The 26772-nt window shown below is 44.8% G+C and overlaps 1 protein-coding gene across 1 annotated transcript in view; it reads right to left on the minus strand.

The window, feature by feature from the left end:
* The window catches only part of Efcab6 (EF-hand calcium binding domain 6), a 214376-nt gene that overhangs the window by 96101 nt on the left and 91503 nt on the right, over positions 1-26772 (minus strand). The window contains exons 12-14 of the mRNA XM_005379444.2: positions 10326-10436; positions 8539-8650; positions 2362-2529 (exon numbers count right to left, since the gene is read on the minus strand). Of these exons, the coding sequence (XP_005379501.1) occupies positions 2362-2529; positions 8539-8650; positions 10326-10436 (391 nt within the window). The remainder of the gene's footprint in view (positions 1-2361; positions 2530-8538; positions 8651-10325; positions 10437-26772) is intronic.

Raw genomic sequence — 26772 nt, forward strand, 5'->3', positions numbered from 1 at the left:
GCAATCTGTTCCACTGGTCCTCAGGTCTATTTTTTTGCCAGTACCATGCTGATTTTATCACAGTAGCTTTGTAGTATAATTTCAAGTCAGGGATTGTTCTGCCTCCTGACTTGTCTTTGTTGCCCAGGATTGCCTTTGCTATTCTAGGTCTCTTTTGGCTCCAGATGGACTTTAGCAGTATTTTCTCTAGTTCTGTGAGGTATGCCAGTGGTATTTTGATCAGGAATAATGGAAAAATTTTTGCCAGCTACTCCTCCAACAAAGGGCTAATAACTAGAATATATAAAGAACTCAACTCAAAAGAAATTAGACTCCAAAACAGAAGAACCAATCAAAAAATAGGCAATTGAAATGAATAGACACCTCTCAAAAGAAGTCCAAGTGGTCAATAAATACATGAAAATAATGTTCAATATCTTTGACCATTATAATAAAGCAAATCAAAACAATACTGAGATTCCATCTTATTCCAGTAAGAATGGCTATTATAAAGGACTCAAAAAAAAAAAAAGTGCTAGTGAATTGTGGGGGAAAAGGAACCCTTCTACAATGCTGGTGGGAATGTAAACTCATATAACCACTGTGGAAATCAATATGGAATTCTCAAAAAACTAAGAAATTCCATTTGACTTAATTATACTTCTTCTGGATATCCTCCTAGAAGAGTTAAAGCCATTAGATTATAGTAATAGGAGCATAATTCACAATAGCAAAATCAGAGCAACAGCCTATAGACAGATGAATGCATAAGGAAAATAAATGTGGTACAGGGTGTGGTGGTGCACACCTATAATCCCAGCACTTGGGAGGCTGAGGCAGGAGGATTGTTGCAAGTTCAAGACCAGCCTGGTGAGCTCAAGGCCAACCTCAACTGCATAGCGAGACCCTGTCTCAAAAAGACAAATAAATAAATAAATAAATAAATGTGGTATATTTATACAACAAAGTACTACTCAGCCATAAAGAAGGACAAATTTGGTTTGTAGGAAAATCAGTGCACCTTGAAACCATAATGGTAAGTGAAATAAATCAATCACAGGAGATTACATATCACATGGTTTCCTCTAACATGAAGAACCCAAAATATAAATAATTTAAAGAGCAATACAAAAGAGAGATGGCAGGGAATAAGAGGTAGACTCTGTGGAGCTGGGAAGATATGGGGAAGGAAGGAAAACAGAGAAAGGGAAAAAGGGAGTAGAAACAATCAAGGTCAGATATCTATGTGTACCAGTTCCCCAGGGTGAGTGTAATTACCATGTATCACAAACATATACTAGGAAGAAATAATGTCATGCGTTCAACCACAGTTTAATGTATAATAGATATTGTGAAAGGGAAAGAAACTGCTCAAAAGGAGAGAACAAGGGGTAGGGGAAAGGAGAAAATAAGGAAGGGAAAAAAAATATATATATATATATCATAGCTAAGATAATTGTACTACTAATATCTATTGGTTTATTGAAAGGAATAGTTAATGCTTAATTGTTTGATCAACTTTGCATGCCTATATCTGATAATCTGAGCAACTAGTTTGAAGATAACAATATGCAATATAACAGCCATTGTTAATTTTCTATCATTTTGTTTTGAAACTCTGTATCATTTTTACTGTTTTTTAAAATTATCTTTAAAATAAATTTTAAAATAAACAAATAGTAAATAAATAAATATGTGCACACACAGAGCAGAAAAAAGTTCGTCCAAATTTCAATTGTGGGTATCTGTGGGCATTGGAATTTGGGGTTTTTATCATTATTTTCAACTTGGTAGATTTGGATATTTTCTAAATATTCTACAATGGCTGTCTATTATTTATATAATCATAAAACATTTTTAACCTTTTAAAAAATTCTTTAAATTTTTAAGTGCTAATAATAAGACACATTTCTAATAATAAAACTGTCAATTTTTACTCAAAAGAAGCAAATAATAAAATCAAACTTTGGTCACTAGAGACAATCAGCAGTTATTTTTTATTGTGTGTGTTTTTGATACATTACAATTAATAAGCAGTTATTTTTCAAGCTGGGGAATCAACATGGGACGTAACATCTTTCCAGGCACTCCTTAGCAAGACAGTGCCATCGCAGGGCTGTAAGAAGTTACATCCTGTCCACCAAGGGCTGTCGCTTAAGGATAGGTTTCCAGAAATATCAAATATAATCCTTCAATAAGATGCAGAATTAAAAAGTCAAAATTAAATAACTCAGTCACTTAACTCTTGCTTAAAAGGGAAATTCTGTTGAAAACCTGAAGCCATTAATTTAAGCTAAACCGTATTTCACCTGCCTCTTTTACTTTACTAAGAGTGCTGAGGTTGCCTGCCACAAAGAGAACACCAGATGTGGTGGAACGTACCTTAGGGTCCCCTTCAAGCAGGTCAAAGAAGGAGCTGACTGCGACCATTCCAGTGCCCCTGGAGTCTAGCGTTTTCATGAGCTCTTTGAATTCTGAGTCACTTAATTTTACAACCGTGGAACTTAGAATCTGTCTCAATTCTTCCCCTGTTATCTCTCCGTTGGGTTTCTGAGTATGAGAGGGGATACAAGGAAATTTTTTAAAAGGAAGAAAAAGAGTTATATATATTTAGCATCACTGAGTAAAGAGAGAGCTTCGGCCACAAAGGATTATGATTTGGAACAAGCGTGTCACAATTGATGACCGTCATGTCACGTATGTGCCCAGAGTGCGGTGTGGACTCCAAGCACACTTCCTAAGATGCCCCATCAGGACTGGCAGGAGGTGGCGCCCAGGGAGGAGGGAGGCCAGTTCTGGGGCAGAGGCTGACACCTGCCCTAGGTGTCCCACAGCCTGAGCACCCTCCTTCCCCCAGCCCCACCCGGGGAGCTCGAACTTCCCGGCAGGTCTATCGCAACTTGCCAATTTACTAAGGATATTAATTAATTACACTTGTTTTCAGTACCACCACCTCCTCCATTACATAAATGGACAATTACTTAGCGAGAAAAACGTCAGCCATGCTGGGTAGAGACTGCATATTATGAGCAAAATACTCTGAGGCAGATTTCTTCCCCCAGAATGAAAAATTGTCAATAAGAAAATTAAATATGAAAATTGCGGACCCTTGTTTACTGGAAAGACAGGAAAGATAAAAGAGTCCCCACCTCATAGAGAGATATTGTAAATATTAATGCAAAAAAGGGTTTATAAAGTGGTAAAAATAGTGTACAAATATCAACTGCTACTTGGCCCAAAATACGGAAAATGAATAAAGTTCTCTGGGATAAAATAATTCAGGGGATATATGCATACTTACTTTGGGGTTTGGGGGTGAAAATCCATTTTTTAATGTCCAAATAAGAATCACTGACCATTTTAAAATGATTTTTGATGAATGTACAGCATTGTGTAGCCATCACCACTAACACTAGAATATTTTGGTTACTGTCCACAAAGAATCCTCATGCATATTTCATTCCACTCCCCGTTTCCATCCTCAACCTAAGGCAACGACCTCACTTTCTCTCTCTGTGGAGTTGCCTTTTCCCTGGAGATTCCACAGGAGCAGAATTATATGATAAACAGACGGTGTCCTGCGTCTGGCCCTTTTCATTTAGCATGGTTTTTCTGAGGTGCTGGCATAGATCAGCGTTCTGTTCCTTTTATGGCTTATTAGTATTACACTGAGTGAGCAGGTCACGTTCTGTTTACCCACCCGCAAGTTGATAAACATTTGGGTCACTTCAACTTGGAAATTATGCGTAACACTGCTGTGAGCATTGGCACTCATGTCTTTGTGTGGACTTGTTTTTCTCTTGGACTGACACACCTAGGCATGGAATTGCTGGGTCACGTGCTTAGTTACGTTTAATTTTGTAAAAAGCTGCTACACTGTTTTTCACAGTGGCTCTCCTGTTTTCCATGCCTACCAGCAGTGCAGGGGAGTTCCAGTATCTCCACACCGTTGGCAACTCCTACTATTGTCTGTCTTTTTAGCTATAGCTGTTCAGATGGGAGAGAAATGGCATCTCGTGGTTTTGATCAGCATTTCTCTAGTAACTAACGATGCTGAGCATCTTTTCACGTACATATTGGCTCTATTTATATATCTTCCTTGGGAAGATGCCTATGAAAATCTCTTGCTCACTTTAAAAATTGGGCCATTTTCTTACTGAGTTCTAATAATTCTTATAATTCTGGGCACACCAGTCCTTTAGAGGAGACATGATTTGTACCTATTACTCCCAATCTGCTTGTCTTTTCACTTTTAATTCCTCTTTACTGATGGTATCTTGTAACGCAAAATTTTAAAATTCTGATACAGTCCAACATGTTTTTCTCTTTTATGATCCATGCTTTTAATGTTGTCTCTAAGAAATGCGCCTAACACAAAATCGTCAAGATTCATATACATGCTTTTCTTCTAAGAGTTTTATCATTTTAGCTTTTACATCAATGTCTGTTTGCAGTAGGGCAAAAGTAAGAGTTATATTTTGGCATATGAATATTCAATTTTCTCAGCACCATTTTTAAAAAGATTATCCTTTCCTCGTTAGATTTGTCAAGAATGAACTGATTATAAGTGTAAAGGTTTATTTACTGGATTCTGAATTTTGTTTCATTGATCCATTTGTCTATCCTTATGTCAGTAGCAAATAATCTTTATTACTACAGTTTATACTAAGATTCAAAATCAAAGTTTAAGTGCTCTAACTTTATTCTCCCTTCTAAGATTATTTTGGCTATTCTGTGACCTTTCTATTTCCATACAAATTTTAAGATCATTTTTTTCAATTGCAAAAAAAAAAAAAGCTACTTGAAGTTTTGATAGCATTTGCGTTAAATACATAGATTTGGCGAGAACTTCCATCTTACTAACGCTGTGTTCTAATCCATGAATATGGAATGTCTTTTACTTATATCGCTTTTAATTTCTTTAAAAACTCCTGTAGTTTTCATTTGGCACTTCTTTTGCTGAATTTGTTCCTAAGCATTTGATTCTTATTTGATGTTGCTGTGAAGGGAACTGCTTTCTGGAAGTTCGTTTTGTGATTGTTTCATTGCTAGTTTATAGAAATCTATCTAATTTTCGCATATTGATTGGCCTTATATCCTGCAACTCTATTAGTTCTAGGTGTGTGTGGGGGAGTGCTTTTTTAGAATTTTCTAAGCATAAGATCATGTTGTCCTTTAATAAATATGGTTTTGCCTCTTCCTTTACAAACTGAATGCCTTTTATTTCCTTTTTTGTTTTCTAACTGGACTGTCTAGAACACCAGCGCATTGCTGAAGAGAAAGAGCAAGAGCAGACATTCTTGTGTTCTTCCTAACCTTAGGGGGGAAATGGTCTTTTACCACTGATATGCTGTTAGCTATGGGTTTGCCATAAATATCCCCTGTCAGGTTAAGAAATTTCTCTTCTACTTCCAGTTTGCTGGGAGTTATTATCATGAATGGGTATTGAGGTATGAGTATTTTTCAAATACTTTTTCTTCATCTACTGACATGATCATGTAGTTTTGTCCTTAATTCTATTAATATTATGTATTACATTAATTGATTGTGGGGAGTTAAATCAGCCAGAGGTAAACAATCCAGAGGTAAATTCGTGTGTTTATAGCACCTAATCCTTGTTATATGTCCCTGGGTTTAGTTCAGTAGTAATATTTTGATGAGAGTTTTTGGATCTACAGTCATGAAGGATATGGATCTGTGGTGGTTTTTTTGATTCCTTTGCCTGAATTTGTATTGGGGAAACACTGGTTTCCTAGAATGAAGTGGGACATGTTCCTTTTTTTTATATTTTCTGAACATTTGTGAAGTATTGGTATCATTTCTATAAACAATCTTTGCAATCTTCAGTGTAGAGACTTATTTTATTGTTAAACATTTTATTAGCAATGATATTATAAAAGTTCTTTTTTAATTTATTGCCAAGTTTACAAAAATATTGGTTCTTGCATATTGACCTTGTATCTGATGACCTTCAAAACGCTAATATTAATTCAACATGGGGGGGAAAGGCTTTCTATTAATAAAATCATGTCATCTGCAAATCATAATGCCAAGAATAAGATACGTGAACAGCCACAGCAGATTTAGAGTTCGTGATCACGGTGACAGGGCCACCTGGGGAAATGGTGACAGCACTGAAAGACAGCACAGACACAACTCGGGGCGATCTGAAGTGGCCTTTCTTCTACACAGTCCTCTGTCTAGCAGGAGGGGGACCTGCTTCCCAGGGCTGCACTTTCCAGCCAGGCAGACCTGGGCCCTGCCTCCTGCTGGGCCCCCCCTCCTTTCATGCCACCCTATCCAGCCCTCTCCAGGACCCGGAAGTGGCCAAGGCTGAGGCGAATGATGGTGACAGTGGGGCGTGGCTCCAGAAACCATGCACTACGGCACTTTAGGGCACTTGATGGTCACTGCTCTCAGCTGTGCTCCAGAGGGTGAGCTCATGGCCGGTGGTGGCTTTGTGTCGTCTGTCTATGTGCACAGCTTAAGTGCTCAGAGCAGGGCCCAGAGTGGGTCAGACACTTAATTCCTAGCCTGCACTGTGTGAGTGTGTGAGTGTGTGAGTGTGTGTGTGTGTGTGTGTGTATGCATGTGTGTTGGACTCCAGTTGAACAGTGCAGCAATGACTTTTATGCAGTCCAGTACTTGGAGAGCTTAGCATTATTACAGTCTTCCATTAGCAGAAATGAAAATTACACTATTTTTAATTAAATTAATGCTTCCATTCATTAACTGAACCAAGGTTGGGAAACTCCCCCAAAGCTTTCATACATCTTTGTCCAGGTGGCTCATCCAACATTCCTGGCAGCTGCGCCCTGCACTGGATTGGGCCTGTGTAGAGCCCGGGGCCTGGCCAGAAACCCAGGTCCCCTGGAGGGGGCTCAGGCTGGACATTCAACCCCTGCTCCCTTCCCGCCTCTGTCAGATGGAGAGAACAACACCTCCCTGGCAGAGGAGGTGACGGATTAGGTGAGTGTGTACTGCTAGCAACAGAGAGGCTGTGGGGTGACTCCCGCCAGCCTACAGACTGTCCCTCCTTCCACCCACCTTTGCCCTGTGTGGTCTGATACCCTCAGTTCACTGCAGCCAGCACGACACAACGTGATAAAATGCTGGGGAGGATCACATTCGCATCAATTTTATTACAGTTTGATTTTATAACTATTCTACTTTACTACTAGCTACTGCTAATTTTTTACTGTGTCCAATTTATAAATTACACATCACCATAGGGATGTGTGGAGGGGAAAAGCCGGTATATACAGTCGTTTGCCACAAAATTTTGGTCAATGACAGACCACATGCACACAGTATATACCATGTGGCCTAGGTGTGTCACAGGCTGCACCCTCCAGAGGTGTGCAAGTGCACAAGTACACTCCATCACGTTCCCGAAGCGAGGGAGTCACTCGGTGATGCATTTCTGTGAACATGTGACCATCGTTAAGCAGCACAGGACAGTGAGATAAATGCTCGTCGCATAACTACACGGGGCTCCGTACTATCTGCAATTGAAGGCACCCATGGCGGGGTCCTGGAAGAGACCCTGCGTGGGTGAGAGGGGACAGCCATCATTACAGCAGGAACGACCCCCCGGGAACATGGCAACCCACATCTCTGCTTCCACCCTGTGCTTGGACACCCGAGTGATGGTCGTCCACGCTGACGGAAGCAGACGCTGGGTCCCCAGCACACCAGGCACACCCAAGTCTTTAGGCCACTTGCTGGCAGCGGGCTGCCCCTGAGGCTCACAGACTTCCGCTTGGTCAGCAACCTGGGAAGCCGACGCTGAGCTCTGGGGCGCCTCTGCTGAAGGACAGCTTTTTACGCGGTCCTACGTGAGTCGAAGGACAACAAATTTCTACTCCTCGTTATTTACTAGAGATCTGGTTGCAGAATGTGCTCAGTAAATAGACTTGGGAGCTGTCTCTATGCTTCAAGAGTACCCAACTGCTGCTTTCTAAAATACACAGCTAGGGAGATACCTCAGCAGCACAAGTGCCTGCCTGGCAAGCCAAGGTCCTGAGTTCGATTCCTGGTACAAAACAAACAAACATTAGAGCAAACCAATGTTGAAAGCAAGAGGAGCAAGTTGCAAATTCCTCAATTAACCTCCTTGTGCTGTACAATTAAAACATTCAATGGCTGTTTTGGAGCTAAAAAACGTTCTCGTGGGGACGACAAGTTGGTTACGAACCGACAAACTCTCAGTTAGGGTCGGGAAGGCTCAGCGAGGCCGGACTATTTGTTAACTAACTGCGTTGACCAGCCACCTGTTCCTAACAGTCTCGGGCACACAGACCGTGTTGCGATAAGCATTTATCTCACTGTCCTGCAGCTGATTTTATGCTCTCTCTCTCCTTCCTCTCCACCTGACGCAACCTCAGGGGTCAGGCCTGATAACCCCGAACACCCAGAACAATTCTCAGCCTACAACAGGGGCTCAGAAAATGTCTGTTGGGTGACTAAGTGAGCGGAGGTAGTTTTCACTGGCCGCACTGAGTGTCAGCTTTCTCAGAAACTGAAAGTGTCTCAAAAGAGAAAGAGTCAGAAGCTTACAGAGGCGCCGGTCATCAGTAAGGCCTTCTTCAGAGCCCCGCAGCTGTACTCGGCGTGTCTGAGCACCTTTGTGACAGCGCTTTCCTTCCCAGACTGATTTCCAGCATTGATGCTGCAAAATAGGGGAAACACAGGAGTAAGATTATACTCTTCAACCCTGTCTTTTCCTTACACAAATCACAGGAACCACACAACTGTAATGGCAGTTTCTCCGTGAGTGGCGCCATCCTGACAGCATATCGCACCATGTGGACCTGTTCTTTTCATCACCTGGTGGGTGTGGCATCCAATAGGGTGGGAGTCTCACAGGTGCCAGCTAGCTGTGCCACCCGCCCCCCATGATGACCAGCACAGCCGAGCTCAGGCTCCGCCGTCCACACGTGTACTCCCGGAGGCCACGCGCTCCCACCCCGGAGATCAAAACCAACTTCAATACACACTCTGACGAGTTCGCTGCCCTCCTTCGCTAAGGTCATGGAGACACCTCTACCTTTCCCACAAGGTGACAAGGGACAGGGGACGGCTTTACCCACGGGAGCATTCCCATTTTGTTCGGGAGTTTGGCCATGTCTAGGCAGCCATCTCAGTTTTTTCCGGTTGTGCAAAGTGTACAACACACACCTTCGGCGGCTTTGCAGAAACATGCTGAATGTCATTGGAACCTAGTTTTCCTAAACATCACCCGCACTGGCACGAACAAGTCTTCTGGACAGGACTGCCGACGTGGAGGCCAGCAGTTCTTTGTCCTGGGACACTCAGAGCAGGACACTGCGCAGCGTCCCTGGCCTCTACCCACTAGATAGCAGAAGGTATCTCCACCCCTGATTGTGACAATCTGGTCTGTTTTGTGACACTGCCAACTGTCACCTGAGAGGCGAGACTGCCTCTGATGGAGAACCCGCTGTTTTAGAGTAAATAAAGCTTCAATTTTAACTCTGACAAGGTGCAATCAGACCAAAATTATAAAGCAACCGAGTGACTTCCTTTAAAACAGGAACTTGTAGCAAGGAGGGAGGACTCTCAGGCAGGGAAGTCAGTAAATCTCCGTAAGTCCTGAGACAGGGATGGGCCCCAGTCAGGTGGGAAGTAACTCTGAGGTGCCTTTTACCTTACAACAGAGCACAGCACCCTCAATGTACGTGCTCAGATTATAAAGCCTGTTTTAGTTTCTTTAAGATCCATGTAGGACACTCCATACAGAGTGTACATCAGTATAAACAAAAGACGACTTAGAGCAGAAGGCTAAATTCTAAACTGTGAGATTTTTAAGTACTTTAAAAAATATTCTTAGGGCCCCATCACAACTTCCATGAAATTACAATTGCAAGTCATACCAGGCATTGGGAGTGATGCTCCAGGCCCAGAGCCCCCTCAACCCCCGACAGTGACAGAGGGGGCTCCTTTCCGGGCAACAGGTGGCGAGTACATGTTACTACATGACCCCGCCGAACACACTCAGAAGAGGGGGACGATGTGAGCTGCAAGCGCGTGTATGGGGAGGACCTCCAGGCCCCTCGCCGAGCTCACAGCATGTGACCCACTTAAGATAGCATATAGTCTTGTTTTCCTCACCTAGGAAATGGAACAATAACTATACCAAACACGTTTTAAGGCAAATTTAAATATGAAAAATATCTATGAGCTGTAAATCATTATATAAAAGCTGGCGATTATTTGATGGAGTTTAATTGGTCACTCAGTAAATGAAGAAAAAGTAACTCGGGTATTTTCAAATATTTTACATATTATGATTTGTACAACTGAAACTTAGTTGGCTTTATACATACCAATCTCTTTTTAGGGGGGGAACTATGTTATTAACTTCCGATCTCTGAAGCTCATAAAATGATGTTAAAAATTGCTTCCAATTGATTCTACTGGTGGTTTTAAATCCAAATCTGTATTAAAAGAAAAAAATTATTGTAAATATCTTTTCTATAATACCACATGGATTAGATGCTTAATACTGAATTGAAAGTGGAATGAATGTAGATGAAGTTCCAAACCTAAGGGAAACCAAAGCATTTAGTAAAATGGCACTACAAACTGATTTTTAAAAAGAAATGAAAAATCAAACTGATTACCCATCCTCATGTCTCTGCATTGTGTTAGTGGTAGCACAGATTGAAGGAAAAAAAGAGGGATTTGGTTAAAGTTCTAATGTCCACAGAAGAATATTTTTCACATTCACTATATGAAGAGTTCAGCTATTGTGGTCAGCAGGATAATGGTATTCAAGGCATCCAGGTCCCAATCCTTGGGGATCTGCAGGTACCTTACCTTACCTTACATTTCCTTACCCAGCAAAGGGGACTTTGTCAATGAGCTTAAAAATGCACCTTGAAATGAAAGAGTATCCTGGCTTATTAGGGTGGGCACACCCTAGTCACATGAGTTCTTAGAAATGGAGAAAGCAGCAGCCAGAAAAAGATGTGACTATGGTAGCTTTGAAGATGTTGGAAGGGGCTGTGAGCCAAGGAGAGCAAGTGGCCTATAGAAACTGAGAAAGGCACAAAGTAAACCTGCCCACCTCTCTGATGGGCCTGCTGATGCCTGGATTTTACCCTGAGAGTCTGAGGATGGGATTCTTACTGGCCAAATGTTAGTATAAGAAGTTTGCATTGGTCTAAGCCACTAGGCTTGTGTCTTGGTAAGGCAATTGTTCGAAAACAAATTTCCAAGCTGAATATTGTCCCATCACTCAGGGCCCAGTCAACTGGGTGTTAATAAGATGCCACCAGTAATAACTTTGGGGTGAGCCTTGGTTTGGGGTTCAGAAAGGCCAGAGTGCAAATCCCTGCTCCTTCATTCCTACTGATGTGACTCAGACAAACTGCTTCCTCTTATGCATCTCTATTCTTACCTGCAAAAGAGAGTGAGTGGTCGCATCCACTGGGAGGGTTCTTACAAGAATCAGAGCTAAGGGATCAAAAGCCTCAACAGCAGCAAGTGTTGGATCACACACCCACCCTCCTGTGTATGTCACCCGCACACTAAGCATCAGTGCCCATCCATGACAGAATGGCAGAAAACAGTCTCATGTAAAATTGCTAGATAACAGACAGGAGATGCAGAAGTGGGGACAAGACAGGCTGCCCAGCACTGACTGTTAGAGAGTTGTGTTGGGTGAGAACTGGGTGAACAAACTTAAACTCTTCATCTACAGTCAGGGCACTAAAAGGTGCAGAGAAAAAGAGGGGAGCTGAGGGTTGTATTGATCACTTTCCCGTTGCTGGAACAGGACACCTCATATCTGCAGTGTGAAGGAGGAGAGGTTCATTTTGGCTTATGGTTTTTAAAGGGTTCAGTCCATGGTCGCCTGGCTCTAAGGCAGGAAGCGCATGGTGGAAGGGGCTGGTGGGAGAAAGCTGCTCACGTCATGGTGGCCAGCATGATGAAAAAGAAGCCAAGATCCATGAAGGGAGATATTCCAGGTCATGCCCCAGGCAGCCCACTTCTCTTTCTACCGGACCTCACCTCCTAGCAGCACACTCAGGGGTGGATTCATCAGTGGATGAGTATCGCACCCCACGAACCAATCATCTTCCAAAAGCCCTACCCCTGCACACATGAGGCTCTGGGGGACATTCCAGTCAATGATGGCAAATCTTGTAGAGCTTTCAATGATACAAACAACCCCTTGTGGCATGTGTGCCATAGGTTCGCCACTGTTGTTCTGGGTCTAAACCATAATGGGTGAAGGATGCCCAGCCCTCACTGTTTCCAGTAGGGCAGCGGTGGTTCTGCGGGCCGGCACCCACACCGGATGTAGGGTGGCTTTCTTGTCTAGCCCCACCTCACCCCGTCCTCCACACTAATAGGTAAAGTTTGTTTTCTTTCAGTACTGTGAATTTGATGGTCAGCAAAAGGGCCTCAGGATAGCTGCCCCTCGAACCAGTCCACTGTGCATGCAGCAAACCATGGATGTGTCACTTGGCCAGGAAGCTCTACCCATGAGAAGCCACCCATCCGCAATCCTCCACCTCGTGTATAAACTGCTCCTAAGTCAGCTTCCTGAAAAGATGGCCCGTGAGGATGAGACTCTCTACCACCTACAGATGCAATAAAGTGCTTCGTGGTTTTATTTACAGCACCTACCCTGGCTTCCACCACAAGGCAAGTAGATGGAGCCTTCTGTTCAGTAACAGTCCCACGGAGAAGCGTGACAGGGGTCCCCTGCAACTGGGAGTGCCTGGTGCCGGGCTCCCACCAGAAATATAGCACGTGAGAGGTGAGCTGGCCCACAATGTGGGAAGGGAAGTAAGGGTGGGCCTCTGCTTGGCTTGCAGATGATCAGGGTCACTGGAAAATAATTCCTGAGGTCATGCCTGGGTCAGAGCGACAGCGTGTGCACACAGAGACCCATGTGGACATCTCAGCTCCCACCGAAGGCCACCACCAGGAGGTAGGAACAGACCTTGATGGAGAAGGCTCTCCTCCAGCCCCAGATTCCCAAGGGCTGAGAAGGGAAAAGCACTCGGCTGGGAAGGAGGTGCGTTTACCTTTGTCCGGCAAGCTACTCAAAGGCAACAGAGAGACCCATGGGAGGAAACGCCTTGTTAGGCCCTGAGGATACAGCTCAGAAGGAGTCAGAAAAGTCTGCAAAGTGGACAGAGAGACACAGCATCGGGCTCCCTTATGTTTGCCTGCTCCAGGCCCTATTGGGGCGAGGAACACAAGCCACATTGTACAGGTTTGACTCCTATGTGAGATGAACTACAGCACAGCTAACCAGAGGCGCTGTGAGACCCAGGACTGCCCTGAAAAGCCAAAGTCAGCTCAGGTTTTCCTCAGGGACAAAATAAGGAGGGTGGGGGGCTGAACGGGGGGAAGGGAATGGGAGAGGGGAAAAAAGACTAACCAAGGTATATCATGTACAGGTACAAATTCTGTATGATGAATGTGAATCATTGTATACACCTAAATCATACCAATAAATTTAATTAGATTTTAAGAAAAGAACTCACCACTGGAACAAATTTAAAGGGATAGGGAGAACCAAAATTAAACAGCTAGCTTGAGTCTGGTCTGTTCAGCTCAGGTTGTACATGCATCCATCCATCCACCCATCCATCCATTTATCCACCCATCCACCCACCCATTCATCCATCCATCTGTCCATCTGTCCATCCATTCTCCCTCCTTAAATCCCCTCAGAGAGGACCAAGTTCTCATCTTCTTTCACTTGGATTATTGTGATAATCTCTTTGTATCTGTCTTACCTTCCTCCAATATACTTCTGCACACCCACCGGCCAGGTCTTGAAATGCAAATCTGATCGGACCGCTCTCTTGCTTAAAATACTTCCATGCTTCCCCTTTGCTCTTAGAATAAAAACTTCTATCCAGTAACTCCCAGCCTGCATGGCCAGCCCTACCCACACCTCCACCCCACCCAGCAGGGTGTCACCAGGCTGCCCTTGCAAGGTCCTCGAAGGGCTCTGTGCTTCCTGCTTGGATCCTTTACCCCCGCTGCTTCCTCTGCTGACTGCCACGTTTCTCCACTCTTATATTGTGGAGTAGTTCTATGCCTGTTTCAGGTCTCAGCTCAGTCATTACTTCCCCAAGGAAGACTTCCTTGATTTCCAGATCAGCACTATTTCCCCTTCGGATGCTTAGAGCACCGCCCTTCCATGATAGCATCCATCATAACATAACTGCTACGCGTATTGATAATACTGTAGCAAGTAGCACTTCCATAGCACTTGTGCTGTAATTATGACTACAGCAGATAATACTTGATAAGTGAGTACCATTTCTACTTCTGTTATTAGCCCTGTGTACCTGGTTGTGAGAAAGACAGTCGGGTTTGTGGGTGCTGCTAAGCACACACGGCAACACGCACACAAGGTGACAGTACCCTGAGTTTGATGTACAGCTGCTCACATTCAAAATTTTTTTTCATTTTCTTATGCCAGTTTTTCTCCCCAAACTTGGATAGAGCTTGTCATTATTATGTGTTTTCATCTGAAATTTCAGCAAGTTGTAAATTAATTTTCTGTGTTAGGAAGACTGGTTACTCTTAAAAATAGAATCAGCTTCATTACATTGTGCTTAGGAAATTGCCTTGCTCTTTGGGAAAAAAAGCTTAAGTGAAATCTTGGTGGCATATATTAAAGTAAATTTCAAATGGATTAAAAAGTTAAATTTAAAACTATAATTACAAGGAACAAAAACTAGAAGAAAAATCTAGGGAGATGCCTGCTGGGTACTTGAATAAGAATGAAATTTTAACTAAAATTTTTTAAATCTCCAACTTACCATTGAATTACATCAAAATACAAAATTTCTGTAGTACTAAACACTAAAACTTTAAAACCAAACAGCCTGATGGCATTATGTATCACAAACATGTACGGCGAACTGTCAATATCCTTAAAACAAAGTGCTTATTTTACAAAGTATGTGAAAATACTAAAACTTGACTTTCCCCAGTGATGTAGCATGAGATCCTCTTGGACCAACCTCCCGCAGATGACCACAGTGAGCACAGGGCACGTGTGACCCAGAGCACAGGTGACAGAGGCCAGCCATGTCTGGTGGGGATGCCACACTGACAGGACAGCAGGTGCAGGCTACATTTCCGCTCCTCCAGCCTACGGGAAGCTCCCACGCCTGGGGGCTCCAGGAGTCCCAGCTATGGAACACCCAGAAAAACCAGCTGCTGGAAAATCATGGTTACTAGAGGGAAAAAGAAAATCCTGGAAGAGAAAGAGCCAAAAAAGGGACCCCCAGATGTTGCTCACCCCAGATGCATCAATGCCACTGATGTCATTCAGCTGTCCACCTTGCAGAAGAACAGAACAGAACAGTGGGCACTAGGGAGCAGAAGGGGAGGAGAGGGACACCAAACACACAGCAGGCAGCGGTCACTTCTGGTTCTTCTTCGCACCCTGGGGTAATAACTATTGGTCAAGCAATCTATGAGGTAGTTCAAGATGGCCACAAAAGTAGAATATGAAATTCTCAGCATATGCAAATGATAAATGGTTGAGGAGATGGAGCTGTTTATTACCCTGATTTGGTTATTACACATTATACACACGTATTGAATAACACATTCTATAAAGATGTACAAATATTATGTCTCAATCTAAAAAAAATTCTGTCTCACCACATTTCTGCCTGGCCCCTGAACCTCACAGGCTCAGAAAATACCCCAAAGAGCTAAACACAGAAGATCTGAGCTAAGATCTGAGCTGCCACACAAGAGAAAGTGCATGCAGTTTGAGTCCCACCAAAATACTTGCCTACTGAAACCAAAGAAATAGCATTCATGCGTCAGGCATGGAGGCCCACGCCTGTAATCCCAGCACTCAGGAAGCTGAGGCAGGAGGATCATTGTGAGTTCGAGACCAGCCTGGGCTACAAAGTAAGCTCAAGGCCAGCCTGAACTGCATAATGAGACCCTGTCTCAAAAAGACAAAAAAAAATAGTATTCATTGAGAAAAAGTAACCAAACTTACATTCCCCTCAATTTACCATTCCAATTTCCAGAATACATTCCAAATACAAGCAACCAGGAAAATGGATATGTACAAAGGAGGAAAGGAAATCAACAAATATTTTTAAAGCAATGATAATAACCACCCTCAATGAAAGAATGTGTGCCTGCAATAAGTCAAAAGCTAGAAAATCTCAGCAGGGAAACAGATGTAAGAGCTAAACAAATTGCTAGAACAGGAGAATATTTTATCTGAAATGAAAAATTCACTGGGTGGAGTCAAAAGAATGGAAAGCATAGAGGAAGGGGCGGGTGGACCGAAGCACAGACCCAGAGGAACCACTCACCGCAGAAGAGCACGGCGTGCTCGCGCGCTTGTCTGTACTTATAAAGTGGGTCCTCAGAAATATGTTACTAATGCCAGATAAGCCAACATACATGTAAATACAGTCGCAGAAGGACACAAGGGGAAGAAAGGAGCTGGTGCAGAAAGAAGTATTTAAAGAAAGGCCAAACATTCTCCAAACTCGATTTGAGGGGTATATTTACAGACTTCAGAGGCACAACAAACACACGCAGGATGCACATGGCCTAGGCCCGTCATAGTCACCAAGTGGTAAGTCAGATTCAAAGGGCAGTTCCTGAAAGCAACAAGAGGAAAATGACAGCGGCAGTTCTCACTCCAAATGACGGAAGCCAAAAGATGTGGACAACATTGGAAGTGCAGCAGGAAAGAAATGTTACCCAAGAACTTTCCACCTAAGAAAACATCCTTCAACAAGGAAGGAGAAATAAAGACATGGCAAAATACAAAGAAAACCAGGGGAATCCATCATCACCATGTCAATGGCTCAGTACAGCTAGGGAAACAACAGTGCATTTGGACCTTAGCTCCTCAGAAAGAAAGAAGAGTGTGTCGCACATGGCAAGCATTATGGTTTGTGTGTGGATGTCCTCCTAAAGTCTCATGCAGTCATGGGGCTTCTAGAGTTTTTGATCGACTCATGATCCAATGCTAGGATTATGGGTGTGAGCACTACACCCACCCTGGAGCATGTAGCCTGCATACAATGTGAGGGAAGGAAAGAGGCTTGCTCTCTGCTGCTCCTCCCTTTTGCTCTTGCTGCTTTTGCTGTTTTCCATGGCTATGATCTGTTGCCACGTGCCACCCTGCCTTGAAGCCAGCCAAGTATTGACTGAAACCTCCACAGACTGAGCTAAATAAACCTTTCCTTCCTTACTTGTGGGTGTCAGGTATTTTGTCTCAGCAATGAGAGAAAAGTAACCAAGACAGTAAGTATCTAAAAAAAAACCTACAAAAGGCTTTTTTCTTATTTCTTTATGTCTACTAAAGAAACAACAAAACAAAACAAAAAATGGGACAAAGCAAAAAAAGGGGGCAACTGAAACCAAACATATCAATAACTACTTTAAATATTAATGAACAAAATATTTCAACAAAAAGCAGGGATTATCCAAATGGACTGGATAAGAAAGATGCATTTATAATATGAAACAGAAAGATAATATCCCAGGATAGAAAAGGTTCTTACAGAAAAGCTGAGGAAACAGGAACAAAGCAGAATTAACATAATATATTAATAGCACGCTTTAATTAACATAATGTATTAATATTAGCTCACTAATTTTGAAAAGTGGGGAACACTAACAGCACGCCTTAACAGCAGAGGCAGAGTACCCTGCAGCCCTCGTACTGGCGTCACAGGCATCTGCAAGGCCAAACCTGCTCTAAAGTCAAAAGGTTATTTTTTAAAAAGAATGGTGGGGACGTGTTATGAATAGTGTCATGCCCTCGCATATACCTGACAAGATGATGTGGTATTTGTTGAAAAACATAAAATCACTGAAAATGACCCAAGAAGAAAGAGAAAAATGTGGTAGTTCCACATTAGACTTTTCAAAATTTTAACTTGTGATTTAAATCATTTCCCAAATGAAAAGTTTAGGACCAAATGGCTTCCTAGGTGAATTCCACCGAACGCATAAGGAACATAACTGAGTGGGAAGTTCAGCGGTGGAGCACAGAGTGCCTGGTGGGGTGAGTGAAGCTCTGGGCTCAACCCTCAGCGCCACCAAAGGAAGAAAAGATGAACAGTCAGAAAGCAGAGCTGAGGGAGGAAACACCTCTCAAGGTATCTTCTGGGGCCAGTGTTACTCTGACCCCCCACCCAGACACAGACCTTATAAGAAAGGATATTAGGCAAATATCACGCATGAAAAAAGATACCAAAAGATTTCTTAACAATATTTAGCAAATAAAATTAAGCAATATGTAACAATTCTGCTGTTACCACCAGGTGAGGTTTAATCAAGGATGAAAGCTTGGTGTAACATTTGAAATCAATCCAATCATCCCTTAGTGAGAGTATAACGGAGAAAATGAAATTGTGAGAATCTATGAAATTCAGCTTACATGACAAAAACTTTCAGCAAACAAGGAATAGAAAGGAAATTCTTTGAAGGAATAAACAGCACATACAAAAACACTTGGTGTGAGATGGAGCGCTTTCTACAGAAGACCAGAAACAGGGAGGAAGGCCTGGCTTTGCTGCTTCCGTCCACACTGCATGGAATGGCCTGGTCAGGCCAGGCACACACGGTAAGGCTGTCCATGCTGGCAGGATAAGGCGAGAAAAAGAAAGGAAAGGGGGATGGGCCACCAAGGTGTTTCATTTGCAGGCCACACAACTGTGTACTTTAAGAACACTAGGGAATCTACAATCAAAATGTTAGAACAAAAAACAGGTGAATTTAGTAAGGTCATGGTATTCAAAGTCAAGATGCAAAAACCATTTGTATTAGCCATAAATAGTTGAAAATGCCATTTTTAAAAACTACACATGCAGTTGCCTCAGAAAACTTAAGACTAAGTTGTAGAAAATAAGTCCAAAATCTGAGCATTGTAAACAAAACCTTGTTTAAAGAAATTAAAGACCTAAATAAGTGCAGACTTACCACATTTACAGAGCTGAAAACATAATAATAAGTTGGCAGTAGGTATAATGGCTACCCACCCCAATGTATTCATAATTAAAATCACACCAATAGTTTTTAAACAGTTGACAAACTGGTTCCAAAATGAATGTATAGAAAAGTAAAAAACCTAGAATAGTCAGTTTGGAAAGAGAAGAATAGGGCAAAGGATTTACACTCGCTAATTTCAACACAACTGTTTAGAATAGTCAAGAGCATGTGGTATTGAACAGACCTATAAATTAATAATAGAAGAGACTAGAGAGCCCCAAAATATACTCACACTTAAATGGTTAACTAACTTTCAACAAAGGTACAAGAAATTAATCAAAGAAAGAATAGGCTTTTTTTGGTGTGTGTGTGTGTGTGTTTCTGAGACAGGGTCTCACTATGCAGTTCAAGCTGGCCTTGAGCTCACTTTGTAGCCCAGGCTGGTCTCAAACTCAAGATCTTCCTGCCTCAGCCTCCCAAGTGCTGGGATTACAGGCATGTACCACCATGCCTGGCAAAGATAGGCTTTTCAGCAAATGGTGCTGGAACAATGGTCTGTTTAGAAGGAGAATGAACTTGACCCTTAGCTCACACCATATACACAAATTTTTAAAAATGGGCTACATAGAAAAGCTAAAATCATTAAGCTTCTAGCAAAAAATATAAGGTAAATTTCTTGTAACTTGAGCTAGGCAAAATTTTCTGAAAATGAACCACCCAAAAAACTACCCTCAAAAATTTTTAAATGCACTTCATCAAAGTTTAAAAAATGTTTTGCATTTCAAAAGACAGTTAAGAAAATGAAAAAGCAAACTGCACTGGGGGATATTTGGAAAATATGTTTCTGATAAAGTGCTCAAATCCAGACTAAGTAGATGCTTACAAATCAATAGCAAGAAAACAACTCAGTAAAATGAAAACAAGATTTGTACAGATACCTAACAAAGAAGACATAAGAATGGCCAGTGATCGCATGAAAGGAAGATCAACACCGTGAGTCATTGGGAAAATGCAAATTTGAAACCGAATGAGGTAACTCTGCACACACCCGGAACAGCTAAAATTAGGAAGTGTTGGTGAGAATGGAACTGCTGGAATTCCTACATATTGCTCGTGGCACTGCAAAATGGCACAGTCACTTTGGAAAAACAGCCTGATAGTGTCATGAGTTTAAATATACACTCACTGTACAATCTGGTGACTTTATTACTAGACATTTACCCATGAGAAACGAAAACATACACCCACACAAAGGCTTCTATGTGAATGTTCATAGCAGCATCTTCCTTAACGGCTCCAAATCAAAACACAACCCAAATGTCCATCAGCTGATGAGCAGATAAACCAACTGTAGCAGATCCACACTGTGGAATACCAGTCAGTAGGAGAAATTAGTGGAACATTCAGATATTAGACAACATGGTTAAAAGAATGTAGGGGAAGTAGTCAAACGCAAAATGCTACCTACCATGTGGCTCCCTTTGCAAGAACTCCTGGCAAAGGCAGAACTACAGTACAGGGACAGGCAGTGGATTAGCGGCTGCTGGAGGTGAGGGCTGAGGGACAGGATGAGAGTGAGTTTATGGTGATAGAGTGTTCTACATCGTCTCCGTCACACAAATGCATACCATTGCCAGAACTCATTATAATATGCACACTTAAGAATGACTGGGATCTTAGATAACTCATTTGTACTTCAAGAAAGCTTTAGGGTAAAGAAAAATTAAAAGCATAGAAAATGGACAAGGACATGAACAGAAATTGCTCACCGAGGCAATACACGAAAGTATCAAACAAGAAAAGCACACGACCTCAGTGGCAGTCAAGAACATGCAGGTCAAAATAACAAGAGGAACCTCCTTCCACCCATCAGATCTGCAAGGATTTTAACCTCAGCCATGTTAGAAGCTGGCACAGAACACTCCTGGGAACCTCCCTCCTAAGAATAAATTAGCACCTACCTGAGGTGCGTTTTAGCAAAACATAGTGTAAACCTTAAAGATGTTCAAACCCTTTGACTCGAGGGTTGCCAAAACACAGGGCAGTCATTAAAAATTAATTTAAGTTTTTTTTTTTAACAACATGAAAAATGTTCCTAATATATTCTGTGAGAAAAAACGGAACATAATTTATACCTCATATGGTCTCAACTATGTGAGGTATGTATGCAAATGTGTGTACATTCATACACAAAAGAAATCCTGAAAGGAAATATTGCAAAATATTAATAGTAGCTGTCTCTGGCTGTTACAATTATGGGTAGTTCATTTTTTTCTTTGTGCTTTCCCCTGTTTTCCATTTTGAGCATGCATGGCTTTCATAATCAACACGGATAAACACAGTTTTCTTTAAAAGGAACACCATTTTACTAGAAATCCCACGAATAACCATTAGTAACCAAAGTCACAAAGATAAACTAATTTTTTTTAACCCTTCACAGTGCCGCAGTGGGTGCTCTCACCGTCCCTGGATGCTGAGGGTGGAAGCCACACCCTCCGACCCGTCTTCCCCACCCTCCGACCCGTCTTCCCCATCCTGCGCAGCCGGGCGGCGAGGGAGAGGGAGCATATGACTGTGTCACACTGCTCCCGAAGCCTCTTCCGTGAAACAGATGGCTGACATCGAGGAGTCACAAGGGCAGACACTCACCAGTGGGTCACAGGGACCAGCGACAGCTCACATGCAGCGTGGGAGACTGGGTGGGAGGAAAGGCAGAACTACAACCAGCCGAAATGGCAAGAGGAGGAGACGGAAAGTGCGGGAGGGGAGGACCCCATTCTCTGCTCTTCCCTGTCCGGCTGGGCCTGAAGCTTCTACTGCTGCTCGTCTGCCTCGCTTCTCCGTCCGCACCCTCTTCCCGGGCAACTGCGTCCGCTCTTCCAGCTTCTAGCACAATCTCTCCTGACCTGGAGGCGGTGGGCGCCCACGTCCCAGTCTGGCCTGGACCTCTCGGTATGCACAGCGCCCGCTCCTCACCGGCACTGGGTGTTCTAACAGGCATCCCAAGGGTAAAGTGTCCAACATTAAACTCTTGATCTCTGCCACCTGACCTGTTCTCCCTCCCACCTTCAAGTGTGCAAGCCGCCTCCTCCTTGCAGGGCCTTGGGATGCCTTTCCCGCCCCAGGAGCCACAGGGCGACTGCACAGCAAGGAGGAGGAGGAGGAGGAGGAGGAGGAGGAGGAGGAGAAGGAGGAGGAGAAGGAAGTGGAGGAGGATGTGACCCAGCAGCCCTCAGCTCCGTGCCCGCCGGGTGCCTGGGGGCTCCTGTTCGTCTCTGCCTCTCCGGCCCATCTCCACCAAAGCATGCAGCACAATTTCAGTGCTTACCTGGCTCTCGAGAGACTGTGTGCTGGTGGGAGTGAGTGTGTCCTGTGCGTGTGGCACCCCCCTCCCCAAGCCTCACGAACCCTGCATCCCCAAGGGTCTGCAGGAGGGGATAGGGGACTCTCCTCCACCCCACCAGGACCTCTTCATCCCACTAGCCTGGCGCAGTCTCTGCGGGTGCACACTGCCACCATCAAAGGGGTGTCCTTATGTCAGCTGTCACCACGGGACATTTCCCTCGCGTGTTTAAACTATACTATGGGTAAGTAACGAGGCGATCTTTCTCGTCACATTGCAGACTCCGTACCAGTGTGCCGTGACACCAGGATTCAGGGCCCTGGGCCTAGGAGGTGGCCCAGCTGGGACAGCGCTGTGCTGTGACAGAGCTGGGAAATGCCCCCTGCTCCCCCGTGGACACTCATGACGTCCTACAGACATGAAGCCTCCTTACGCCAAGCTCTCCCAGTTCCTTTGCTTTTGGAACCTGCTCTGAGCATTACCACAGCACTTCAGCTTGTAACCAGAGGAAACGGTTTTCTTCCCAGAACCTGACAGTGAGCGCAGCTGCGCGGCAGGAAGCAATGAATGCCAAGTGGAAATGAAAGCACAGCGGTGCTTTTATCCTGGTTCGGAGAAAGCACGGCCCGCCCGCAGAGGGTAGTGCCATGGGCCAGCAGCAGTACTTCCTGCGCTCACAGTCCTTCCCGGGGCCCCGAAGGACAGGGTCTGGACCTACACTTTGACTCCAGGGCAGAAACTGACGGGCTGGCTGGCTGATCCAGGATCCAGAGAGAACGACAGTCAAAGGCTGGTGACAAAAGAGGTCCAGGAAAGAGGAATCTGCTGGCCCTTAGAAGCTACGCTTGGCTGTAAGGACATGTGTGTCATCCTTCAGTGCCGCCGGAAGGCAAGTACAGAGGACAAAGTGACGTGTTCCACGAGGTCAGTCGGTCGTCCCGCAGGGAACTCGGTGCTTCCCCAGCTCCTTCACACCACGGGACCCCGGTGGTAGGAACGGGGGCAGCGCGTCGGTTCAGAAATACAGACTTCTCAACCCTAAAGCTGAGCTGGCATCGCCCTGCTGAGTGCCCGTCCTGCCAATGGCAGGGGCCAAGGCGGAGCCCTCAGTCCGGCCTCTTGCCCTGGGTGGACTCTGCAGGCACCTGGCTTACCGACGACAGAGATACACACGTCCCAGCTGCCTTGCCTGCCTGAGATGCTTCTGCCACCGCCGTCCTTGGGGACTTGCAGAACGCCACCTCCGTCGCCATGGCATCAGATACAGCGTGCTACTGGTGAAGGTGTGGGGGGGACCCCGTGCGTGGGACTCAGTGTCCCCACCCCAGACGGCACACGGGGCACTGGCTTGGTAGCACACTTGGCCACTCCGGTGTAGCCGCCATGACAGACTTGCCGAGAGAATGCGTGCACGTGCGGGGCAGGGGTGCCGGTCTCCAGGGTGCACGGCCTGTCTGGATCTAGCGTGGTGTCCCAGTACAGGGGACTAAGACCCATAAGAAAGGAGGGCTGGCCACCTAGCCAGGGAACCGCGCTCCCCAGCAAAGACGCTGGCAGAGAAAGGAGGGGGACACTATCATCATCGACTTAGATCTCCCAACCTGTCACACTAAGGAGAACATCTGCAGCTCTGCAACACACCACTGCTGTTCTCCTTCAGCCTCTGGAAGAAGCCTGGAGTTGAGCTCACATTTTAGATTCTGGGTGGTGACAAACTGGCCCGGCCTCTCCCACCAATACCCCGGCGGCCAGCAGGGTCCCCACCCCTGAGAGGCGTGGGTTTTTTGTCCCTCAAAGGAAGCCAAGGCTCAGCCTGGAGGCCGCAATGCAGATCCTCCACCTGGCCACCCAGGCTCACGCGGTGCCCTCTGTGCTCTGCGTCGTGCCCTGCCGGGCTGCTTCAGTGGGTGCCCAGGCTGTGGCTTCCAGCTGGGTTTAGGCAGCAGAAGGCACCAGCGGGTTGGGGATTGCGAGGCCTGAGGTGAGAGAGGTGAGTTCATCACTCCCCCAGCTCCCTCCCTTCCAGGCTACTGGCTGGCCACGGCCACCTTCTTCCACTGAGACCTCTCGCTTCCTGCAGGCAACCCTCTCCAGCCACAGCCCCTGCTCACTGTCAGTAACGGCCTCCTGTCCAGCCCCTTCTAGCCGAGACCTGACAATGGCTTCCGCTCTCCCAGCTGGAGAAGCCACCGCCTGAGCCGACCTCCTCATCCGGCCTTCCTTGGCTGCCTGAAGAAACTCACACTTCTCCATCAGCCCGGACCCCGAGCGATGCGTGTCCAGAGTAAGAGCCCACCGTCAGGACACTGCAGGGCGCCATCGCCCCCAGGCCTCCTGTGCCTCCCTCTGGAGCCACGCCCACCCTGAGCACAGATCTTCTCCATCTCGGCTTTCCACGAGCTCAGATGAACAGAAGAGATCCGAGACTCGGGAATTAGGAGGGACTTAGCAATAGCTGAAATCATCTCCCAGCGTGTCGCTTCTCCACCTCACGCATCTGGGCCGCGGGGCTTGTTTGTTCTGTTTGTGTAGCTTCTGCCAGGCTGCTCCCGGCGTGAGCGGCACGTTCCCCGCAGGTGAGATCTCTGACCCGCCCGCGTGGCAGGCGGACAAGGAGCCATCCCAGGTGACTGCACGAGTTGTGCCGCTGGTCCCACCCTCTCAACTCCTCCTTACACGCGTCCCTCTGCTTAAACACTGGCTTATCTTTAACAGACCTGTTTGATACAAAAGGCGAGGCAGCGTTGCGACACACAGAAAGTTAGTAATAAAGATCAGGTTAGCTGTTCAATTAAAGTCCATCGTTTCATTAAAGCACTGTACACCTCTATGGAAAATAGCTCTTAAAGTCTCTAAAATATTATTTAGATCAAGATTTTATGCCTCGTTAACCAGGCTCTTAGGGTTTTTAGTTTAAAATCCAGATACTGAGTATTTGAAGAAAATAACAAACTCAAAAGACATGTATTTGGAGATTTTGGATTGTTTTTGTACCGGGAACTGAACTCAGGACCCTGTGCTTTCCAAGCCGGCATTGTGCCGCTGAGGAATATCCCCAGCCTGGGAGATGTTTTTTTCTGGAGATTTTTGTATGCAGTATATATTCAGAAGTTGGATAGAAAGAATCATTTCTCGAATAGTTTTTTAGACAGAGATTTGAGATTTTATTTTACCTCCTTCTGTATTCTTCCCTGTATCGTTTGCCTTAGAAAACAGAACACACAGGTGACTGAAACCTTATATTTTACTCTATAGTGAAGTACTTTTGACTTTTTCTTTTCAGTTTTATGAGCTTTGACCAGTTTAAATTCCCATGGATTCCCACACTTGGGTCGCACAGCAGTCCCACCATCCCACAAAACCGCCCTCTGCCCCACTGGAGACGCCCGCCCGTGTCTCTGACCCTATGGATCCCGATTTCTTCCACCTTTATCGTTCGGCCTTTCCCACAATATCACACAAACGGCACCTCCCAGTCGCAGCTTTGGAGACTGGCTTCTTTCGCTGAGCACAGCGTCTCCCGCTTTGTCCACGCTGCATCCCGCTTCTCTCCCTCAAAACTCCTCCCTTCTGTGGCCAGGTTAGTTTGTTTCGTCTCTTCACCTGCTGAGCTGCATCCGGGTTGTTTCCAGATCGGGATGATTGTGAACTGAGCTGCTGTGATATTTGTGTACAGGCTTGTTCAGTGATCTCCTGCATCACTAAAAGGCCTGCAAAATCTGCCCCACATAACCCCGTATAAACACGGCCTCGTCCTAGTAAGTTGGTAAAAGCACTGAGCCTACATTTAGAAGACGAGTCACGCACTGTTTCGGTGATGGCTGAGGCAAAAGTAGAGAGGGACTAACGGTGCTGTGTCCAGCGATACTGGGTGTTTCCACACTCCTGCTTTGTCCTTGGGGTTGGGAGGTCAGGGGGAGAGGGATACCGTACAGCCCAGGGGGCGGGCAGCCCACAGTGCCCCCTACTGCGAGGCACTCGCTAACTCAGGTTTCCTGGACCAGGAGCTTCAGGCAGAGCCCAGCTGCATCCCCATCGCAGGAGATGAGGTAACTAGTCCTAGGTTCTTAACAATCATCTTCTGAATTTTAAAAGTAAGTTAAAAATAAATGCCTGTGGGGGGACAGAGAGCCCAATGTAATCTCTAAAACTAGCATAGAAAATTAGAAAATTTTTTTATACAATGGATGGCCCACTGTAGATAGAACCTTATATATGTGTCCATGTACAATAGAAATCTAGCCTGATAGAATAAAATAAGAAACACAATTTGAACCAGATTAGGAATAAGAATTTAAGATATGGCAAAGCAGACATTAAAAAGCAATAGGGAAAGAAAGGATTATTTAATAAAGAGTGGAAGGAAAATAGATTATTTGGAAAAAAAGTTTTTTAAAAAAATTTGGACACCCAATTCATATTGCAATGGATTAGAGTGTTTTGTCTTGAAGAATAAGAAAAAC

Source organism: Chinchilla lanigera, unplaced genomic scaffold (genome assembly GCF_000276665.1).
Source record: "Chinchilla lanigera isolate Chin_1 unplaced genomic scaffold, ChiLan1.0 scaffold00012, whole genome shotgun sequence".
NCBI classification, from domain to species: Eukaryota; Metazoa; Chordata; class Mammalia; order Rodentia; family Chinchillidae; genus Chinchilla; species Chinchilla lanigera.